The following is a 17,923-nucleotide window of genomic DNA, read 5'->3' as shown; positions in this document are numbered from 1 at the left end:
TGTGTGAAGCTCTGTTGAATGTGGAAGGTCCTGTAAAAGAGAACAGATGTACTTTAAATGCCAATTCAAAACTTTAGCTCCCAATTTCACACCTGAAAGTCTAACAAATATATGAAGAGAGGCACAAGGTTGCTAGGAATCAGGGACATTTAAATTGAAAGAATGAGGTAACACTTCATGCCCATCAGCTTAGCCAAATTGGAAAGTGAGCAAAACCAAATGCAGGCTATGATGTAGGAAAACAGAACACCTTAGGCGCTACTGGTGGAGAGGCAATTCTGAGTGAATGCATACACTGTGGCCCAACAGTCCCATGGCAGCTACATCTTAAAGGAATTGCCTCACAGATCCAGTAGGACCATGGTCAAGGATTTCCCTGTGGCTCTATTTGTAGTAGTGGGAAGTAACCTAAGTGTCCATCTCCAAAGGAATGGATAAAAATAACGTTCTGGCTATACACTATGGAACACCATGCAGCATTTAGAACACCAAACCAGGTGTATGTTCAGCAACATGAACAGATTTTACACAAAGAGTGTTGTGTGAAAATGTAATAAGCAGCACAAGTTCTATAATAATTTTATGAAAATTTAAAACACATTTATAGGCAGAAAGTAGATTAGTGGTTGCTGGAGGCTTGGGGCAGGGATTGGAGAGAAACTGTGAACGGGTACAGGATTTATTTTAGGTGTGATGAAAATGTTCTGGAATTAGATCATGGTGATTGTTGAACAAGTTTGTAAATATTCTTAAAAAATTAAATCACTGAATTTTACACTTTAAAGGGTCAATTTGGCTGAGTGCAGTGGTGCAGACCTGTAATCCCAGAATTTTGGAAGGCCAAGGTGGAAGAATCACTTGAGCCCGGGGGTTTGAGACCAGCCTAGGCAACATGAAGAGACTCCATCTCTACAAAAGTTTTTTTGATTTTTAACAGAATTAGCTGGATATCGTGGTGTGCACCTGTAGTCCCAGCTACCGGAGAGGATCACCTGAGGCCAGGAGGTCAAGAGGGCAGTGAGCTATAATCATGCCACTGCACTACAGGCAAGGTGACAGAACAAGACAGAACATAAAATAAAAGGGTGAATTTTATGGTATGTAAATTGTATCTCAATAAAGGAAAAACACAAACCAATACTAAGTATTCTACAAGAATACATACATTCTTAAGGATATATCAATCAATATTGGAGTGGCTATGTGAAAGGGGAAGGGATGAGATTGGGGATTAGAATGGGGTAAGAGAGGCTTTTTATAGCTGATGATGCTAGTGTACCATCAATTATCAACTGAGGAAGATGATTAACTCAATTCTCTGTGCCTGTGATAAAACTAACAAACACACATCACCACCACCACCAACTGAGGGTGGGAGGAGGGAAGGAAAAAGGAAAAGCAAGTTTATAGTTTTAGTGAGGGAAAATGTGCTATAATGAGGAATAAAAAAAAAGTTTAGAGTCTACAGTGGTAAGAACATTGTAAGTGCAACTGGCCAGGCGCAGTGGCTCACACCTGTAATCCCAGCACTTTGGGAGGCTGAGGCAGGCGGATCACTTGAGGACAGAAGTTCGAGACCAGCCTGACCAACATGGTGGAAGCCCATCTCTACTAAAAATACAAAAAAAAAATTTAGCCAGGCAAGGTGGTGCATGCCTTTAATCCCAGCTACTCAGGAGGCTGAGGTACAAGAATCACTGGAACCTGGGAGGCGAAGGTTGCAGTGAGCCAAGATTGCCCCACCATACTCCAGCCTGGGCAACACGGCAAGACTCTCTCAAAAAAAAAAAAAAAAAGTAAGTGCAACTATGTGAAACGATGTATGTAAACAAACAAAAGTACAACAGATTGCTATAATGTAGTGTTGTGTAAAATAGTGTGGTGTATTGGCAGTGCCTTGGCCATCCATTGTATAATCTTGGACACCAGTGTACTTAATTTCTCTGTAGCTCAGCCTCCTCATGTAAAATGGAAATTATTATAATAATACCTACTTCCAAAGGTTCTTACGAGAATTAAAAGAGTTAATTTATGCATGATACATAGTGAGCGTTCTGTAAAGGTTACCTGGTATTACTATTTTCCTAACTTTTGGAACTGTAGACCTTGGACTCAAACTATGTGTCTCATTGAGCTCCACTAGCCATTAATCATGTGACTTTCACAAAGTCACCCAATCTGAACCTCAATTTTCTCATCTATTGTGAGAATGAAAAGGGATAATGTACTTGGCACATGGCAAACACTCAATAAATGCTAACAGGCCGGGCATGGTGGCTCACACCTGTAATTCCAGCACTTTGGGAGGCCGAGGTGGGCAGATCATATGAGGTCAGGAGTTCAAGACCAGCCTGGCCAACATGGCAAAACCTCGTCTCTCTCTACTAAAAATACAAAAATTAGCCAGGAGTGGTGGCGTGCTTCTGTAATCCCAGCTACTCAGGAAGCTGAGGCACAAAAATCGCTTGAACCCAGAGGCGAAGGCTGCAGTGAGCAGAGATCACACCACTGCACTCCAGCTTGGGCAACAGAGCGAGACCCTGCCTCAAAAAAAAAAAAAAAAAAAGAGCTAACAGATTATATTATTAGGAATATTATTAATACACTGTCATAGTTTTAAAGTACAAAAAGGAATAGAAGATATAAAATTTAATAATTTTATGTTCTTCCTATGTATAAATTCTTCCATTTTTGTAACATCTAATTTTTGTGGATAGAGTTCCCAGACCCTCTTCTCTAGATGATGAGTCCCATACACCCTCAGGGCACTTTGAACAGCTCCTTCATGGGAGTAATTAATAATTAGGCAGGTAGGCAATTTCTGGTTTATGTCTGTCTTCCTCAGGAGAATCTAAGCTCCAAGATGACAAAGATGGTGTCGGCTATGCCCAATATCTAGCACAAGGCCTGGCACTTTGTTGATTAACAAATATTTATGGAATGGATGAACAAGAAATGAAATAAACAAAAGCATTTTAGCATGTACATTCTGAAATAACATAGTCATGATATTAAAGGTAAGTATTATTTCCTCCGTCTCTCCAAGAAGAGAGGAAGTGCCCATCTTGTAAGCTAAGAAGACAGTAAACATTCAGATTCTGGGGAGCTATTTTTGGCAGCTCTTCCTTAGGAGAATCACACTGCCTGAACCTGTCCCCAGGAATCCCTTCAGTTACAGCAGAGCTCTGGAAACCCAGTACTTTTCCAGAACCTCCTGTTCAGTAAAAGGAAAAGTACTCAGTCTCTCTAGATTATCTTTACACAGTGTACATTAGCCCTTACTCACTGACTCATGAAAAGGTAGGGAGCTTAAAACTGTCTTTCACTTCGCAAATGAGGAAATGAGCCCAGAAAAGTGGATTGATTTTCCAAGCCTAACACTTGTTAATAATAGAGCTGGTACAATTGGGAATAGGCTCATTCTTACAGTTCTCTTTCTCAATACATCTGTAATACATATATATTTGATTTATTTAAATTACATTTACGAAAGATTTTTTATTGTATTGGGGAAAAAGCCCTTGATGTGTTAAGTAACAGGAGCTGACCAGATTATATATATGATACATATTCAATTATAAAATATATAATTATATGGAGAGCACATATGTGTATGTGTGTATGTATTTCTGAATTACTTATCTATGTAGAAAATGTAAAAAGGAGTACAAAAAATGTTAACAGTGTTTACCTCTGGTTGGTGGGTCATAGTGTATTTTTATTTATGTTTTTCTGCATTAAAAGTTTTGTTAATAAGCATGTAATACTTTATAACCAGAAATTTCAGTTTTTTAATTCCTGTTCTAATAGTTTTTAAACATTTTATTTCAGTCAGCTCTACTAGGTAGAGGGAGCATCAACCTAGGGTCCAAACAAGTTCTACCAGTCATTCTGTCTCTTAAGTAGTCCATGCAAGAAACAGCTTATAGTGGACAGGATCTAGTGTATTTTGAGACAATGGCATGTCACAAATGCCATGGAAAATGAGATTTCACACATAGGGATGATTTTTTACACTAAACAGAGGTGCCAAGGGTCGTATGTAAAATAACTCTTCCTTTCTAATTTATTAATTATTTTTAGAGACAAGGTTTCATGCTGTTGTCCAGGCTGGAGTGCAGTGATACGATCATAGATCACTGCAGCTTCGAATTCCTGGGCTCAAGTGATCCTCTTGCTGCAGCCTCCCAAGTAGATGAAACTACAAGCATGTGTCACCATGCCTGGCTAATTTTTTTAATTTTTAATTTTTTAGAGACAGGGTCTCCCTTCATTGCTCCAGCTGGTCTCTAACTCCTGGCCTCAAGAGATCCTCCCACTTCCGCCTACCAAGTAGTTGGGATTACTATATTTTAAAATGTAATACAGACTTATAAATTTACCCAAGAGAAATAAAAATTTATGTTCTCACAAAAACCATCACACAAATGATTATAGCCACTTTATTAATAATTGCTAAAAACTGGAAATAACTCAAATATTCTTTATTGAATGGATAAACAAACTGTGACACATCCATATAATGGAATGCTACTCAGCCATACAAAAGGATGAACTACTGAAAATCACAACAACATAGATGAATCGTAAATGCATTATGCTAACTTAGTAAAGTAAAGAAAGGGAGACCCAAAAAGGCTACAGACCATATTCTCCACTTATATGATATTCCAGAAAAGAAAACTATAGGGGAGAACAGATCAGCAGTTCCCAGAGGATAAGAGGGAGGGAGGGGTTGACTACAATAGGACAGTAAGAGAATTGGCGGGGGGGTGGTGGTGATGGAATTACTTTTTATTGTGATGGTTACATGTATATGCATTTGTCAAAATTCATAGAACAGTACACCAAAAAGTGAATTTTACTATATAAAGTTTAAAAATAAATGTATAAAAATAATATAGTCCCAGGGTAAATTCAAACAATACAAGGAATTTAATAAGAAAGTCTCCCTCCTAGGTCTTTGTGATAATAGATCTGTATTTTGGTTGCAGTGATGGTCACATATATCCATACACGTGATAAAATGATAGAGAACTATACACACACACATTACACCAATATCAACTTCCTGCTTTTGATATTGTACTATCATTAAGATGTAACCGGCCCAGCGCAGTGGCTTACGCCTGTAATCCCAGCATTTTGGGAGGCCAAGGCAGGCAGATCACCTTAGGTTAGCAGTTTGAGACCAGCCTGGTCAATGTGGTGAAACCCCGTCTCTACTTAAAAAAAAAAACACACACACACAAAAATTAGCCGGGCGCGGTGGCGAGCGCCTGTAATCCCAGCTACTGGAGGCTGAGGTAGGAGAATCGCTTGAACCTGGAAGGCGGAGGTTGCAGTGAGCCGAGATCCCGCCACTGCACTTCAGCCTGGGCAACAAGAGCGAAACTCCATCTCAAAATTAATTAATTAATTAATTAATTAATTAATTAATTAATAAAAAATAAATAAAAGATGTAACCAGTGGGTCACGGTGGCTCATGCCTGTAATCCCAGCACTCTGGGAGGCCAAGGCAGATGGATCACTTGAAGTCAGGGGTTCGAGACCAGCTTGGCGAAAAGGGTAAGACCCCGTCTCTACTAAAAATACAAAAATTAGCTGGGCATGGTGGTGCACGCCTGTAATTCCAGCTACTTAGGAGGCTGAGGTAGGAGAATCGCTTGAACCCGGGAGGTGAAGGTTGCAGTGAGCCAAGATTGTGCCACTGCACTCCACCCTGGGTGACAGAGCAAGACTCCATCTCACAATAAATAAATAAATAAATCTCATATAAATGTATGTGTACAAATTTATGCATAAATACTTTTAACACAAATGGTAGCATATTATACTTGCTGTTCTGCACCTCACATTGTTTCCCCAATTACTTCGGAGATTTTTTTCCATATCCCATATACAATGGATCCGCCTCATTATTTTTTCTTGCCGCATAGTATTCCATTGCACAGTGGTTTCATTTATTTCAGTAGTTTCTTATTGATGGAAATTCTGATCTTAAGTAAGAATTGAACTTAAATAATTCAGAAATTTTTACAATAATGAAAGGTAGGCTGGAGTTGAGGGTAAAAGTTTTCACATATTCAAGACTTGACTCCAGAATATTCTTTTGACCAGAAGGGGGAATGCAAGTGGCAGGAGAAGCCAAAAGCTGGGAAATTTCCCGGGCCAATAGGGAAGCAGTGGAGCCGGCAGGGAATTACTGCCGGGTAGGAGTTCGCAGAGGGGCACCTCACTTTTGGAGTAGGAGCCGAGACTTTTCAGGCTGCAGCTCAGATATACCGAAGTGTGTACCGGCTACACACAGTGTGGTGATGCCTGGCCACCTCCAGCCTCCCGCGGGGACCTCCTGCCCAGGCGGAGTCTGAATGCCCACCGCCACCAGCCCACACGCGCAGTGGGCGTACACGTGGTGACCTGCCTGCGGCTGGGTTCCCGGCTCCGGCTCCTCCTCCCGCCAGCTCTCGCTCGGCTTTCTGCAGTATCACGTGCAGCAGCGCTGGTTGCAGGATGGCGGCGGCCGCGGCGGCGGCAGCAGCGGTGGGTGTCAGGCTCCGGGACTGCTGCAGCCGAGGCGCTGTGCTTCTGCTCTTCTTTTCCCTGTCTCCTCGGCCCCCGGCCGCCGCCGCCTGGCTGCTGGGCCTGCGGCCAGAGGACACTGCTGGAGGCCGCGTGTCCCTGGAAGGGGGGACCCTGCGCGCCGCCGAAGGCACCAGCTTCCTCCTGCGTGTCTATTTCCAGCCAGGACCGCCGGCGACCGCCGCACCGGTGCCCTCACCGACCTTCTCCTCGGGGGAGAATGGCACCGGCGACTGGGCTCCGCGGCTCGTGTTCATCGAGGAGCCCCCGGGCGGTAGCAGCGTGGCCCCTAGCGCGGTCCCCACGCGCCCCCCGGGACCGCAGCGCTGCCGGGAGCAGAGCGACTGGGCATCGGACGTGGAAGTCCTGGGGCCCTTGCGTCCCGGGGGCGTGGCAGGCTCGGCCCTGGTCCAGGTGCGAGTGCGGGAGCTGCGCAAGGGCGAGGCGGAGCGGGGCGGCGCGGGCGGTGGCGGGAAGCTCTTTTCGCTCTGCGCCTGGGATGGGCGCGCGTGGCACCACCACGGCGCCGCCGGCGGCTTCCTGCTGCGCGTCCGCCCGCGGTTGTACGGCCCAGGCGGGGACCTGCTGCCCCCTGCATGGCTGCGGGCGCTCGGGGCGCTCCTGCTGCTAGCCTTGTCGGCCCTGTTCAGCGGCCTGCGCCTGAGCCTGCTGTCGCTGGACCCGGTGGAGTTACGGGTGCTGCGGAACAGCGGCTCGGCCGCCGAGCAGGAGCAGGCGCGCCGCGTGCAGGCCGTTCGCGGCAGGGGGACCCATCTGCTCTGCACCCTGCTCCTGGGCCAAGCCGGAGCCAACGCGGCCCTGGCTGGCTGGCTGTACGCCTCGCTGCCGCCGGGCGTCGGGGGCACCGGGGAAGACTACAGCGAAGAGGGGATCCACTTCCCTTGGCTGCCGGCGCTCGTGTGCACCGGCGCGGTATTCCTGGGCGCCGAAATCTGCCCCTACTCAGTGTGTTCGCGGCACGGGCTGGCCATCGCCTCGCACAGCGTGTGCCTGACCCGGCTTCTGATGGCAGCCGCCTTCCCCGTGTGCTACCCGCTGGGCCGCCTGCTGGACTGGGCGCTGCGCCAGGAGATAAGCACCTTCTACACGCGGGAGAAGCTGCTGGAGACGTTGCGGGCCGCAGACCCCTACAGCGACCTGGTGAAGGAGGAGCTCAACATCATACAGGGTGCCCTGGAGCTGCGCACCAAAGTGGTGGAGGAGGTGCTAACCCCCCTGGGAGACTGCTTCATGCTGCGCTCAGACGCGGTACTCGACTTCGCCACTGTCTCCGAGATCCTGCGCAGCGGCTACACTCGCATCCCAGTGTATGAGGGCGACCAGCGGCACAACATTGTGGACATTTTATTTGTCAAGGACTTGGCCTTCGTGGACCCCGACGACTGCACCCCGCTCCTCACTGTCACCCGCTTCTACAACCGGCCCCTGCATTGTGTTTTCAATGACACCCGACTGGACACGGTACTGGAGGAGTTTAAGAAGGGTGAGCAGGAGTCTATCTTCTCCCCCAACTCCTATCCCCTTCAAAGGTTTTATCCTTCCCTAACCACGTGAGGCTCTAGGTACCCAAAGCAATTTCTCTCCTATGGTACCAAAAACCCAAAGAAGACTCTACCTCTTGGCTCCCTGGCTATTTTCATCTCACATCTACCTCACTTCTTGCTCCTGATTGAGCCCCAGGCCTCTTCCCCTCTACTTGACTCACAAGATGCAACATATTCCTTATTTATTCCATTCCACTAGTGTTTTTCCAAAGCCTACCAAGTGTCAGATACTGTGTAGGTCGGAGATAGCCCTTGAAGGTCATTGCATAGCTCCCCACCTATTACAGGAGGCACCTCTACAGGTTCCCATACAAGCAGCCTTTGCTTTAAACTCCCAGGGCTGAAAGCTCACTATTTACAGAGCAAACTAGTCCCATTGCTGGACAGCTCCAGTAGCTGACAATATCTTCCCCATATAGAGCAGAAATTTGTGTCTCCAAATCCTCCTAACTCTTCTGCCTTTTGAATCATGTAGACTAAATCCAAACACCTTAGACATTCTTCCCCATATTTAACTTCCCGTCAGGTATTGGCTGCACACATATCAAGTACTCAGGTTCAGGGCCTGGCGCGGTGGCTCATGCTTGTAATCCCAGCACTTTGGGAAGCTCAGGCGGGAGGATTACTTGAGCCCAAGAGTTCAAAGCTGCAGTGAGCTGTAATCCCACCACTATACAAAAGAACAAGATGCTGTCTTTGAGCGGGGAGGGAAGTACTAAGGTTGGGGGTTAAAAGTTGACTAAGGCAGTAGGATCCTTGTAATGCTGAGAACTGTGGTCCTGTGAAATAGGATAGATCTGGACCTGAAGAAATATTCTGGGTAGAGGAGATCCTAGAAAACTTGCATACCCAAATGAGTGGGGTTTCTTTCAGCTCAGTCACCATCCTCCAACCCTCCTCCCCAAACTCAAGCTTGATGTCATGCTTATAACATGTTTACTTAATGTCTGAGTTTGTCTTCAGAAAGTGCCTTGTGGTGACTATAAATTCACTCAAGAAAAATCAGCCTGGATACATTAGAGTCACTCTTCTTGGCATTACACAGTTTGACTGCCCCCCTAGTTCACCAGATTTGACCCAGAACCCTTGATTGTTTTTTAAAATCAAATCTACTTTCAAGAGTCAACATTGAGAGCATTCAAAAGACTATCTCATAAACCCTGAAAGCAACTCCAGACATCATAATTTGAAAACAGGGACATAATTAGAATAAGTGTAGAACTTTCCAGAATGACTCCTTTGAAGGAGGCACTCATCTAATATGAGTTGGAATGTTATTAAAAACAAAAACCAAAAAATCAATCCCTTGACTTCAGATTCAGGCTTCAGATCTAGCTTCCTTGTGGCTAGCAGTACTCTCATTTGACTGCATTTTGTATAAATTTTTTTGTCAAAAATGTAATCCATGATAATTTGAGCCCAAGGCTGCAGTGAGCTATGATTGTGCCACTGAACTGTAGCCTGGGTTACAGAGCAAGACCCTGTCTCAAAAAAGAAAGAAAGAAAGTGAGAAAGAGAGAGAAGATGGAAGGAAGGAAGGAAGGGAGGGAGGGAGGAAGGAAGGAAAGGAAAGGAAAGGAAAAATTCAATCTCACTACTTTAACATCATAAATAATCTAGTTCTAAAGAACTTTGAATACAAACAAATCTGGGGTCTTGTTCCTACCACAATATTTTGAAATCATATTAAATATTAAAATGTAGCCTGGGAGGGGGGAAAAGGTCTAAAAGCTACTTTCAGTCTCAGATTTGAGAGAACAGCTCTAGACTTTGTGTTGGTATGATGAAAAGGGAGAGAAATGTATATATGGCAGCTATTTTAGTCCATTTTCGGCTGCTGTCTCACCCTGTTCAGTCCATCTCACCTTAATCCTTGCATTCATAGTTCCCACTGCAACTTGAGGTTCATCTATCCACTCTTAGAATTGTGCTGATATTTTGTGTATCTTACAGAAGTAGGATCTTAGATCTGGGCACTGGGGGGCATAAACCACAGAAAATTTCTTTTGTCAAAGTTCTGGAGGCTAGCAGTCCGAGATCAAGGTGTCTGGGCAGGTTTGGTTTCTTCTGAGGCATCTCTCCTTGGCTTGCAGTCACCACCTTCTAACTGTGTCCTGACATGATATTTCCTCTGTATGCATGCATCCCTGGTGTCTCCTTGTGTGACCAAATTTTCTCTTCTAGCAGGGACACTAGTCAGATTGGATTAGGCCCACCCTACTGGCCTCATTTTAAGTCAGTCACCTCTTAAAAGTGATAGTTAAGATACAGAGCAGTGTGTCATTGTCATATGCTGGCAGAAGATCTTTTAAATGAAACTCCTATGAACTCATTCATTCACTTGTTTAGGTTTTTTTGTTTGTTTTTTTGTTCGTTTGTTTGAGACAGAGTTTCACTCTGTTGCCCAGGCTGGAATGCAGTGGCGCCATCTCGGCTCACTGCAACCTCTGTCTCCTGGGTTCAAGCAATTCTTCTGCCTCAGCCTCCCAAGTAGCTGTGAGTACAGGAGTACACCACCAAGCCTGGCTAATTTTTGTATTTTTAGTAGACAGCCACTGCACCCAGCCTCATTTAGTATTTTTTAAACATCTGCATAGTTTTAGGCAACCAGGGAGACAAGAAGACTGTCCTCAGGAGGTTAGCAATATACAGGGCATAATGAGCAGTGTTTTGAAGCAGGAATTGTCATATCAACTCTTATATCCCCAGCACCTTACACAGTGCCTTGTACATAGTAAGCTGTTCCAAAAAGTTGATATTGATCTGAAATGAATCCCTGTTCAGAGTTTCTAAACCTGGTCTGAAAAAAGTTCCTTTGGTGTTCTATTAATAGCTACTTTGTTTTTAGGTAGATCACTAAAGAGAAGCAAGCCATTACAGAGAATACTATGCCAAGGAAGATATTTCCACTTCCTTTCATAGCCTTGCTACTTCCTCAAAGTAAGGTCCATGAAAGAGCAGCCTGAGTCTCACCTGGGAACATATTAGAAATGCAGAATTTTATGCCTTCCCCTAAATCCACTGAATGAAAATCTGCATTCTAGCAAGCCTCCAGGTGGCTCCTATGTGACATTAAAGTTTGAGAAGCATTGCCTTCAGAGACCCCTTATTAACAGTGTTTGGTAGATCTGCTTAGGATAGAATATGAGACAATGAAGAAGGTGGATGTCCTGAGGCTGCAAGCCATATAACATAGTGGTCATTTTCTTTAGGAGTTATACATTTGCACTGTAGGTTAGGAGATGAAAGCTGGGTTGAACTGCTTTTCTTTGCCTTTAAAAATAACTTTTTTGGCTGGGTGCGGAGGCTCACGCCTGTAATCCCAGCACTTTGGGAGGCCGAGGTGGGTGGATCACCTGAGGTCAGGAGTTGGTGACCAGCCTGGCCAACATGGTGAAACCTCATCTCTACTAAAAATACAAAAATTAGCCAGGTGTGGTGGGACACACCTGTAATCCCAGTTAATTGGGAGACTGAGACAGGAGAATTGCTGAGATAGGAGGCAGAGGTTGCAGTGAGCCAAGATCGCACCACTGTACTCCAGCCTGGGTGATAGAACAAGACTCTCTCTCAAGATAAATAAATAATTAATTAAAAATAATTTTTAAAGCAGGTCTTTAATAGCTCTTCCATTTTTCTTACTTCCTTGCATCTCAAGTAACTTAACCACCAACAAATCCCTTAGAAGGTAGAAGAGGAAAATGATGATATTAATAGAAGCCACAGTTACCATTAATTGAGCACCATCAGTTCTTCTAGGCACCATGCCAGGCCCTTTACATACTCAGAACAACCCTCCTGGGTAGATGTTATTAACCCCATTTTACAGATGAAGAAACTAAAGCTCAGATCAATAACATGACTTGTACAACTTTCCATAACTAATAACTGACTGAATTGTGATGTGAACTACATCTGTAGGACCCCAAAGCCTGTTCTTTCCCTGCTTCACCCATCTTATTCCTTCCTCCAACCTGGAATGCCTGCCACCCACAGCTTTTTCACCTCTGATTGCTGCCCATGGCTGATTCACCTCCAGTTCTGGAGGTCAGTAATGTAGCTTTATAATTATAGTAATTGCTAACATGCATATTGCACTTGACAGAACGTTTCTATATACCTTCTCTTGTCCAATCTTAAACAACTCTGCAGTTACAGGTGATGATATGGGATCTTATCTTTTTACTTCTTACGAGTTGCAAGTCTTTAGAAGTGGGGAAGAGGAAAATGGTTTTTCACACTAGAGTGCTAGGTTTACAAAAGGGAACAGTATTTCTCTCCACTAGACTGTAAGTTCATTGAGGGCAGAAAATGAATCTTATTTACTTTGTATTATCAGGACAAGTACAGTGACCACCATGGCTAGGGGATGTATAAACATTTATTGAATAAATGGTTTTTAATACCTAACTTCTTTATTTCTATGTTTGAGTGAGGTGACCTCTAAGTACAGAATAGTTAATGTTGTTCCTTAATCCCAGCAAATCTCTCCTCTTCCTCTTCATGGGCCTCTATCCCCAATAAGTGGCACCACTTGTGCCTTTAGTCACCCAGGCTAGAACGCTCTCCTTTGCATTCACCTCATCCTATTAATCATTTTCTTAGTCTGCATAGGCTGTCATTACAAAATAGCATAGACTGGTGACTTAAACAACACAAATTTGTTTTCTCACATTTCGAGGCTTCAAAGCCAAGACCAAGGTTCTGGCCAACTCAGTTTCTGGTAAGGATGCTCTTCCTGGCTTGCAGATAGGTACCTTCTCTCCATGGCCTTTCCTTAGTGCATGCCCACAGAGAGCAAGAGGTTCTGGTCCTCCCTTCTTAGAAAGACACCAATCCTGTTGGATTAGGGCCCACCCTTATGCCCTCATTTAATCTTAACCACTGTACTTCCTTAGAGGCCTCTCTGGGGGTTGTTAGGGCTTCAACATATGAATTTTGTGGAAAGACAAGCATTCAGTCCATAACAATCACCAAAGCTGGTCAAATAATTGGATGCCAATATTGCATCCAACTGCAGTCATATGTCATTTTGGTCAATGATGGGCTGCATGTACAATGGTGGTCCCGTAAGATTACACTGGAGCTGAAAAATTCCTATCACCTAGTGATATCCTAGCAGTCATAACACCTAACATCGTCGTAAGGCAACACATTACCTTTACTGTGTTTAGATACGCGAATACTTACCATTGTGTTACAATTACCTACAGTATTCAGTACAGTAACATGCTCTACAGGTTTGTAGCCTAGGAGCAATAGGTTATAACAGATAGCCTATATGTGTAGTGCACTATATCCTCTAGGTTCTGTGTGAGTACATTTTATGATGTTCACACAATCATGAAATTGCCTAGCAGTGAATTTCTCAGAAAGTGTCTCCATAGTTAAGCAGTACGTGACGATTTCTTAAATCTGTACATAACGTAATCCACTATTTCTTCCACTTAGGTTATTCACTGATTTTATTCAACAAATAGTTGTGTTGGCACAGTGGAGAACACCACCAACATAGTCCTTGTCTGCACAGAGCTTCATTCTAATACAGGAGACAGAAATTAAGCAAACAGGATAGTGATTAAGAACATAAGATTTGGCCGGGCGTGGTAGCTCACACCTGTGATTCCAGCACTTTGGGAGGCTGAGGCAGGTGGATCATTTGAGGTCAGGAGTTAGAGACCAGCCTGCCAACATGGTGAAACCCCGTCTCTACTAAAAATACAAAAATTAGCTGGGCAGTAGTGGTGCGCACCTGTAATCCCAGCTACTCAGGAGGCTGAGGCAGGAGACTTGCTTGAGTCTGGGAGGCAGAGGTTGCAGTATGTCAAGATCATGCCACCGAACTCCAGTGTGGGCAACAGAATGAGAACCTGTCTCAAAAAAGGAACATAAGACTTACTAGAATGCCTGAGTTGATACCGGCCCTGGGCAAATTATTTAACTGCTTATGTCTGTTTCATTATTTCAAATGAAAATAATACTAATATTTACTCATAAGATTGTGTGAAATATTAAGACTATTGCATTATGCTAACTTACTACCTGTCATGTAAGTACTAAGTAGATGTTAGCTATGATTATTAAATATAAACACAAGTCTATTACTCATTTATGCAAATGCCTCCTAAGAAGTTACACTTTTTCACATTTTTGTCTCCCTCAAATTCATTCTCTCCAGTGCCACTAAAATAATCTCCAGTAACGTCACTGCTTAAAACCCTTCTGCAGCTCCCCGCTGCCTACAGGAGAGGAGCTAAGCTGGCAAGGCAGCCAGCAATGCACTCATGACCTGCTTCCTGCCCTCCCCTCCGGCCTCATCGCTCACCACTCCCTGCCACAGCTTTACCCTCCAGCAACGCTGAACTCTGTGGTGCACTGTGCTATTCTTGTCTTTGTTCCTTTATTTACACTGCACTTCTGTCAGGAATATGCTTTGCCTGACTAATTCATTGCCAGCTCTCTAATACTCAGCTCAGAGGCCACCTCCTCTGGGAAACTTCTCCTGTAAACCCCAAAATACAAAAATAGATATTTTGGCCAGCTACATTGTTTTTTGTGCATATCTCAATCATTGAACTAACAAGCTGTACTATCAGTGTGTGTTTATAAGTGCCTCTCACCCATACAATGAGCATCTCCAGGTCAAGACTGTCTTATCTGTCTTTGTAGCTCCAGCAGCTAACGATGGATATGACACATAGTACATTTTCAATAAATGTTTGTTTAAAGACTGAATGGATGACTTAAGGAGTTAAACTTTAATATAATGGAAGAGATCTGCAGAGCACTAGTAAATGAATTAAATCATTTGGGACTATGCAGCAGAACAAATCAAACTTAGAAGTTTGTTAGTGTTAGAAGAAAAGTGTTGCATATATTGTTTCTCAGTTTCTTTAGGTACATCTATTAATATTTATTACAACAATTTCTTTTCATATGTAAAGCACTGTGCTAAGAGTTAGGGGTATGAGATAAAAATCTCTGTTCCCAAGGAGCCTAGAGCATAGTGGGTGAATAACACTTCCCTTTGCAAAGCTAGAAGGCAAGCTGGACACTCACCTTTCCCATGACTTCCAGTGACCTTGAACTTACAAGTCATGTCTCAGTATATAAGCACAGGATATGGGTAAGACGGACCTTGGTACATAAAGCATTAAAATGAAAGTGCTATACTAGAAATGCAAAAATGCAATGGAAACATGGAGGATACAATAACTATGACTAGGTGGCTTTTTTTTTTTTTTTTTTGAGATGGAGTCTCAGTTTGTCACCCAGGCTGGAGTGCAGTGGCATGATCTCGCCTCCCAGGTTCAAGTGATTCTCCTGCCTCAACCTCCCAAGTAGCTGGGACTCCAGGCATGTGCCACCATGCCCGGCTAAATTTTTGTATTTTAGTAGAGATGAGTTTTCACCGTGTTGCCCAGGGTGGTCTCGAACTCCTGAGCTCGGGCAATCCACCAGCCTCGGCCTCCCAAAGTGCTAGGATTACAGGTGTGAGCCACTGCACCCAGTCATATTTTGCTTTTGTAAATTTTTTACTGAAGTTTATCTTTCTATAATTTATACAGAAAAAAATTTAAATATAGAATAGTAGAAAAAAGAAGTATGAAAATCATATGAGGATAATCATCCCACTGTCCTGAAATAGTAACTCAATATTTTGTCATATTAAAAATATATTGCACATAATAACAATCTTAATGAAATTCTTAAAAAGAAAACAAAAGGAAAAACCCATTGTCCTGCCATCAAGCACAAATCAAATGTCCCATTCTAATCCTAACAGTGATTTTCTTACAGGATGGTATTTTTGCTATAGTTTCCTCAGCTTTGAGTTCTATAATTTGGGAAGACTAATTTTAAAAATGGAGCCGTAGAGATTTATCATACTTCTTAAATTTACTACTCTATTATTGGATTGCTTTTAGGAGACACCGAGTCCTGTATAGACAACAGGGGAAAGGAATAAAGCTTTGTTCTGAAGTCAAAGACTTCTGAGTAATACAGCACTGACTGACATTTAACTCAATTAAACATTTTAGCTTTGCTGGACTAGTAACACCATCTTTGCAAACAACAGAGCACAACTCATGTATGCTAGGTTGTTCCACCTGTACACTAGCATGGCTGTAACACAGTCTACTGCACAATCCATACTCAGTCTTTGCTTATTCATTGATTCATTCAGTAAACATTTTTTGAACTCCTGCTTTGGGCCAGGCATTATACTAGACTCTGAGAATACAGTGGTGAGGTAGGCAGACATTATGGAGCTAAAAATATCCTCTTCCATCTTTGGTCTTCCTGCAAGTGCTCTGTTGCCTAAAGCAGGGATCCCCAACCCCCAGACTGCAGACCGGTACCAGTTTGTGGTCTGGTAGGAACTGGGCCGCACAGTGGAAGTTGAGCAGTGGGCAAGCATTACTGTCTGAGCCCCACCTCCTGTCAGATCAACTGGGGCTTTAGGAGCGAGAACCCTATTGTGAATTGTACATGCAAGGAATCTAGGTTGCATGCTCCTTATGAGAATCTAATGCCTGATGATCTGAAGTGGAACAGTTCCATCCCCAAACCATCCCTCCTTCCACCCCAGTTCGTGGAAAAATCATCTTCCACAGAACCAGTCCCTGGTGCCGAAAAGGTTGGGGACCTGTGGCCTAAAGCATGTCCAACCAGCCAGTAAGTGCTCCCGGCCCAGACACACAATGTGACCTTTTCACTGCAGAATAATCTAGTCCAAAAAGCCAGTGTTTTACTTTACACTCCAAATGCTGACCTTAGCTATTTTTTCAGGAAGAATAACCATTCTATTGCTTAATTCTATAAAAACCTGCCAAAACATTAGTGCTATATTCTTTGTCTTCCATAAAAGAAAATAAAATTTTTCATTCACAATTGCATTTCACTGGTGTAAATAGACATATTACATTTTAAAATGTGTTAAATGTTGCTAAATAATAATTAGCAAAATGTGTAATGAGATGCTTACTTTCTAAACAATAGAGCAAACAGTAAACAAAGTGTAGTCCATTGTATATACAGAGAAAGAAAGAAAGGAAACGAAAAAGGGAAAATAATTAATATTCAAGATGATAAACTTGTGGGGTTTTTTCCTTTAAACATTTTCATTGTGATTGTTATAATGTTGTTATATTCTTTTTTTCCAGCCTGGCAAAAGAAATGCCAGGTAACAATAGAATCTGAACTGGAAGGGACACTAATAAAACCTGTGAGGGAATCTCATTCACACTTTTTTCAGATTTAGTTATCTTTTCCAGGCCATACCAGCCTTCATTGTCAAACTTTATTTATCTATCTAAATCCCATAGGCTGCAGTTAAATTCCATTTTTTCTATTTATCATCCTTTGTGAGTATTCTTTTATTTGAAGAATATCATAACTCATCTCAATTCCATTTTTTAGTCGCCAAATACATTTGATTGCGTTTCTCGCTCCCTTAAAGCATTTGGGTGTCTCCGAGGAAGGTCTGTGGGTTTTCCTAGTAGTATTCTCTTAAACTGAGTTCCTTCTAGGCCCATGTCTGGGGATTCTGAGACCTTCAATAACAACTCTAAATTCTCTTTTTATTTGCTACTGTTATGCTGCTTTTCAAAATGAGATTCTCCTCAATTCTATTCTTTTCTTTCTTTCTTTCTTTCTTTTTCTTTCTTTCTTTCTTTCTTTCTCTCTTTCTGTCTTTCTTTCTTTCTGTCTTTCTTTCTTCCCTCCCTCCCTCCCTTCCTTCTCTTTCTTTCTTTCTTTCTTTCTTTCTTTC

At 43.1% G+C, this 17,923-nt stretch overlaps 1 protein-coding gene across 3 annotated transcripts in view; it reads left to right on the top strand.

Annotated features, from left to right (window-relative positions):
• The first annotated feature begins 6,238 nt into the window (after positions 1–6,238).
• The window catches only part of CNNM1 (cyclin and CBS domain divalent metal cation transport mediator 1), a 67,961-nt gene continuing 56,276 nt past the window's right edge, over positions 6,239–17,923 (top strand). For 2 of the 3 annotated variants that reach the window (XM_011935574.1, XM_011935572.1), the window contains exon 1: positions 6,245–8,087. In XM_011935574.1, the coding sequence (XP_011790964.1) occupies positions 6,515–8,087 (1,573 nt within the window). In that variant the 5' untranslated portion in view covers positions 6,245–6,514. Of the gene's footprint in view, positions 8,088–17,923 lie in introns of all 3 variants that reach the window. The other variant, XM_011935573.1, reaches the window with a different exon arrangement.

This window comes from Colobus angolensis, unplaced genomic scaffold (assembly GCF_000951035.1).
Source record: "Colobus angolensis palliatus isolate OR3802 unplaced genomic scaffold, Cang.pa_1.0 Scaffold144, whole genome shotgun sequence".
NCBI lineage: Eukaryota > Metazoa > Chordata > Mammalia > Primates > Cercopithecidae > Colobus > Colobus angolensis.
Note: the sequence above shows the minus strand (reverse complement) of the source record. Positions and strands in the feature narration are given on the sequence as shown.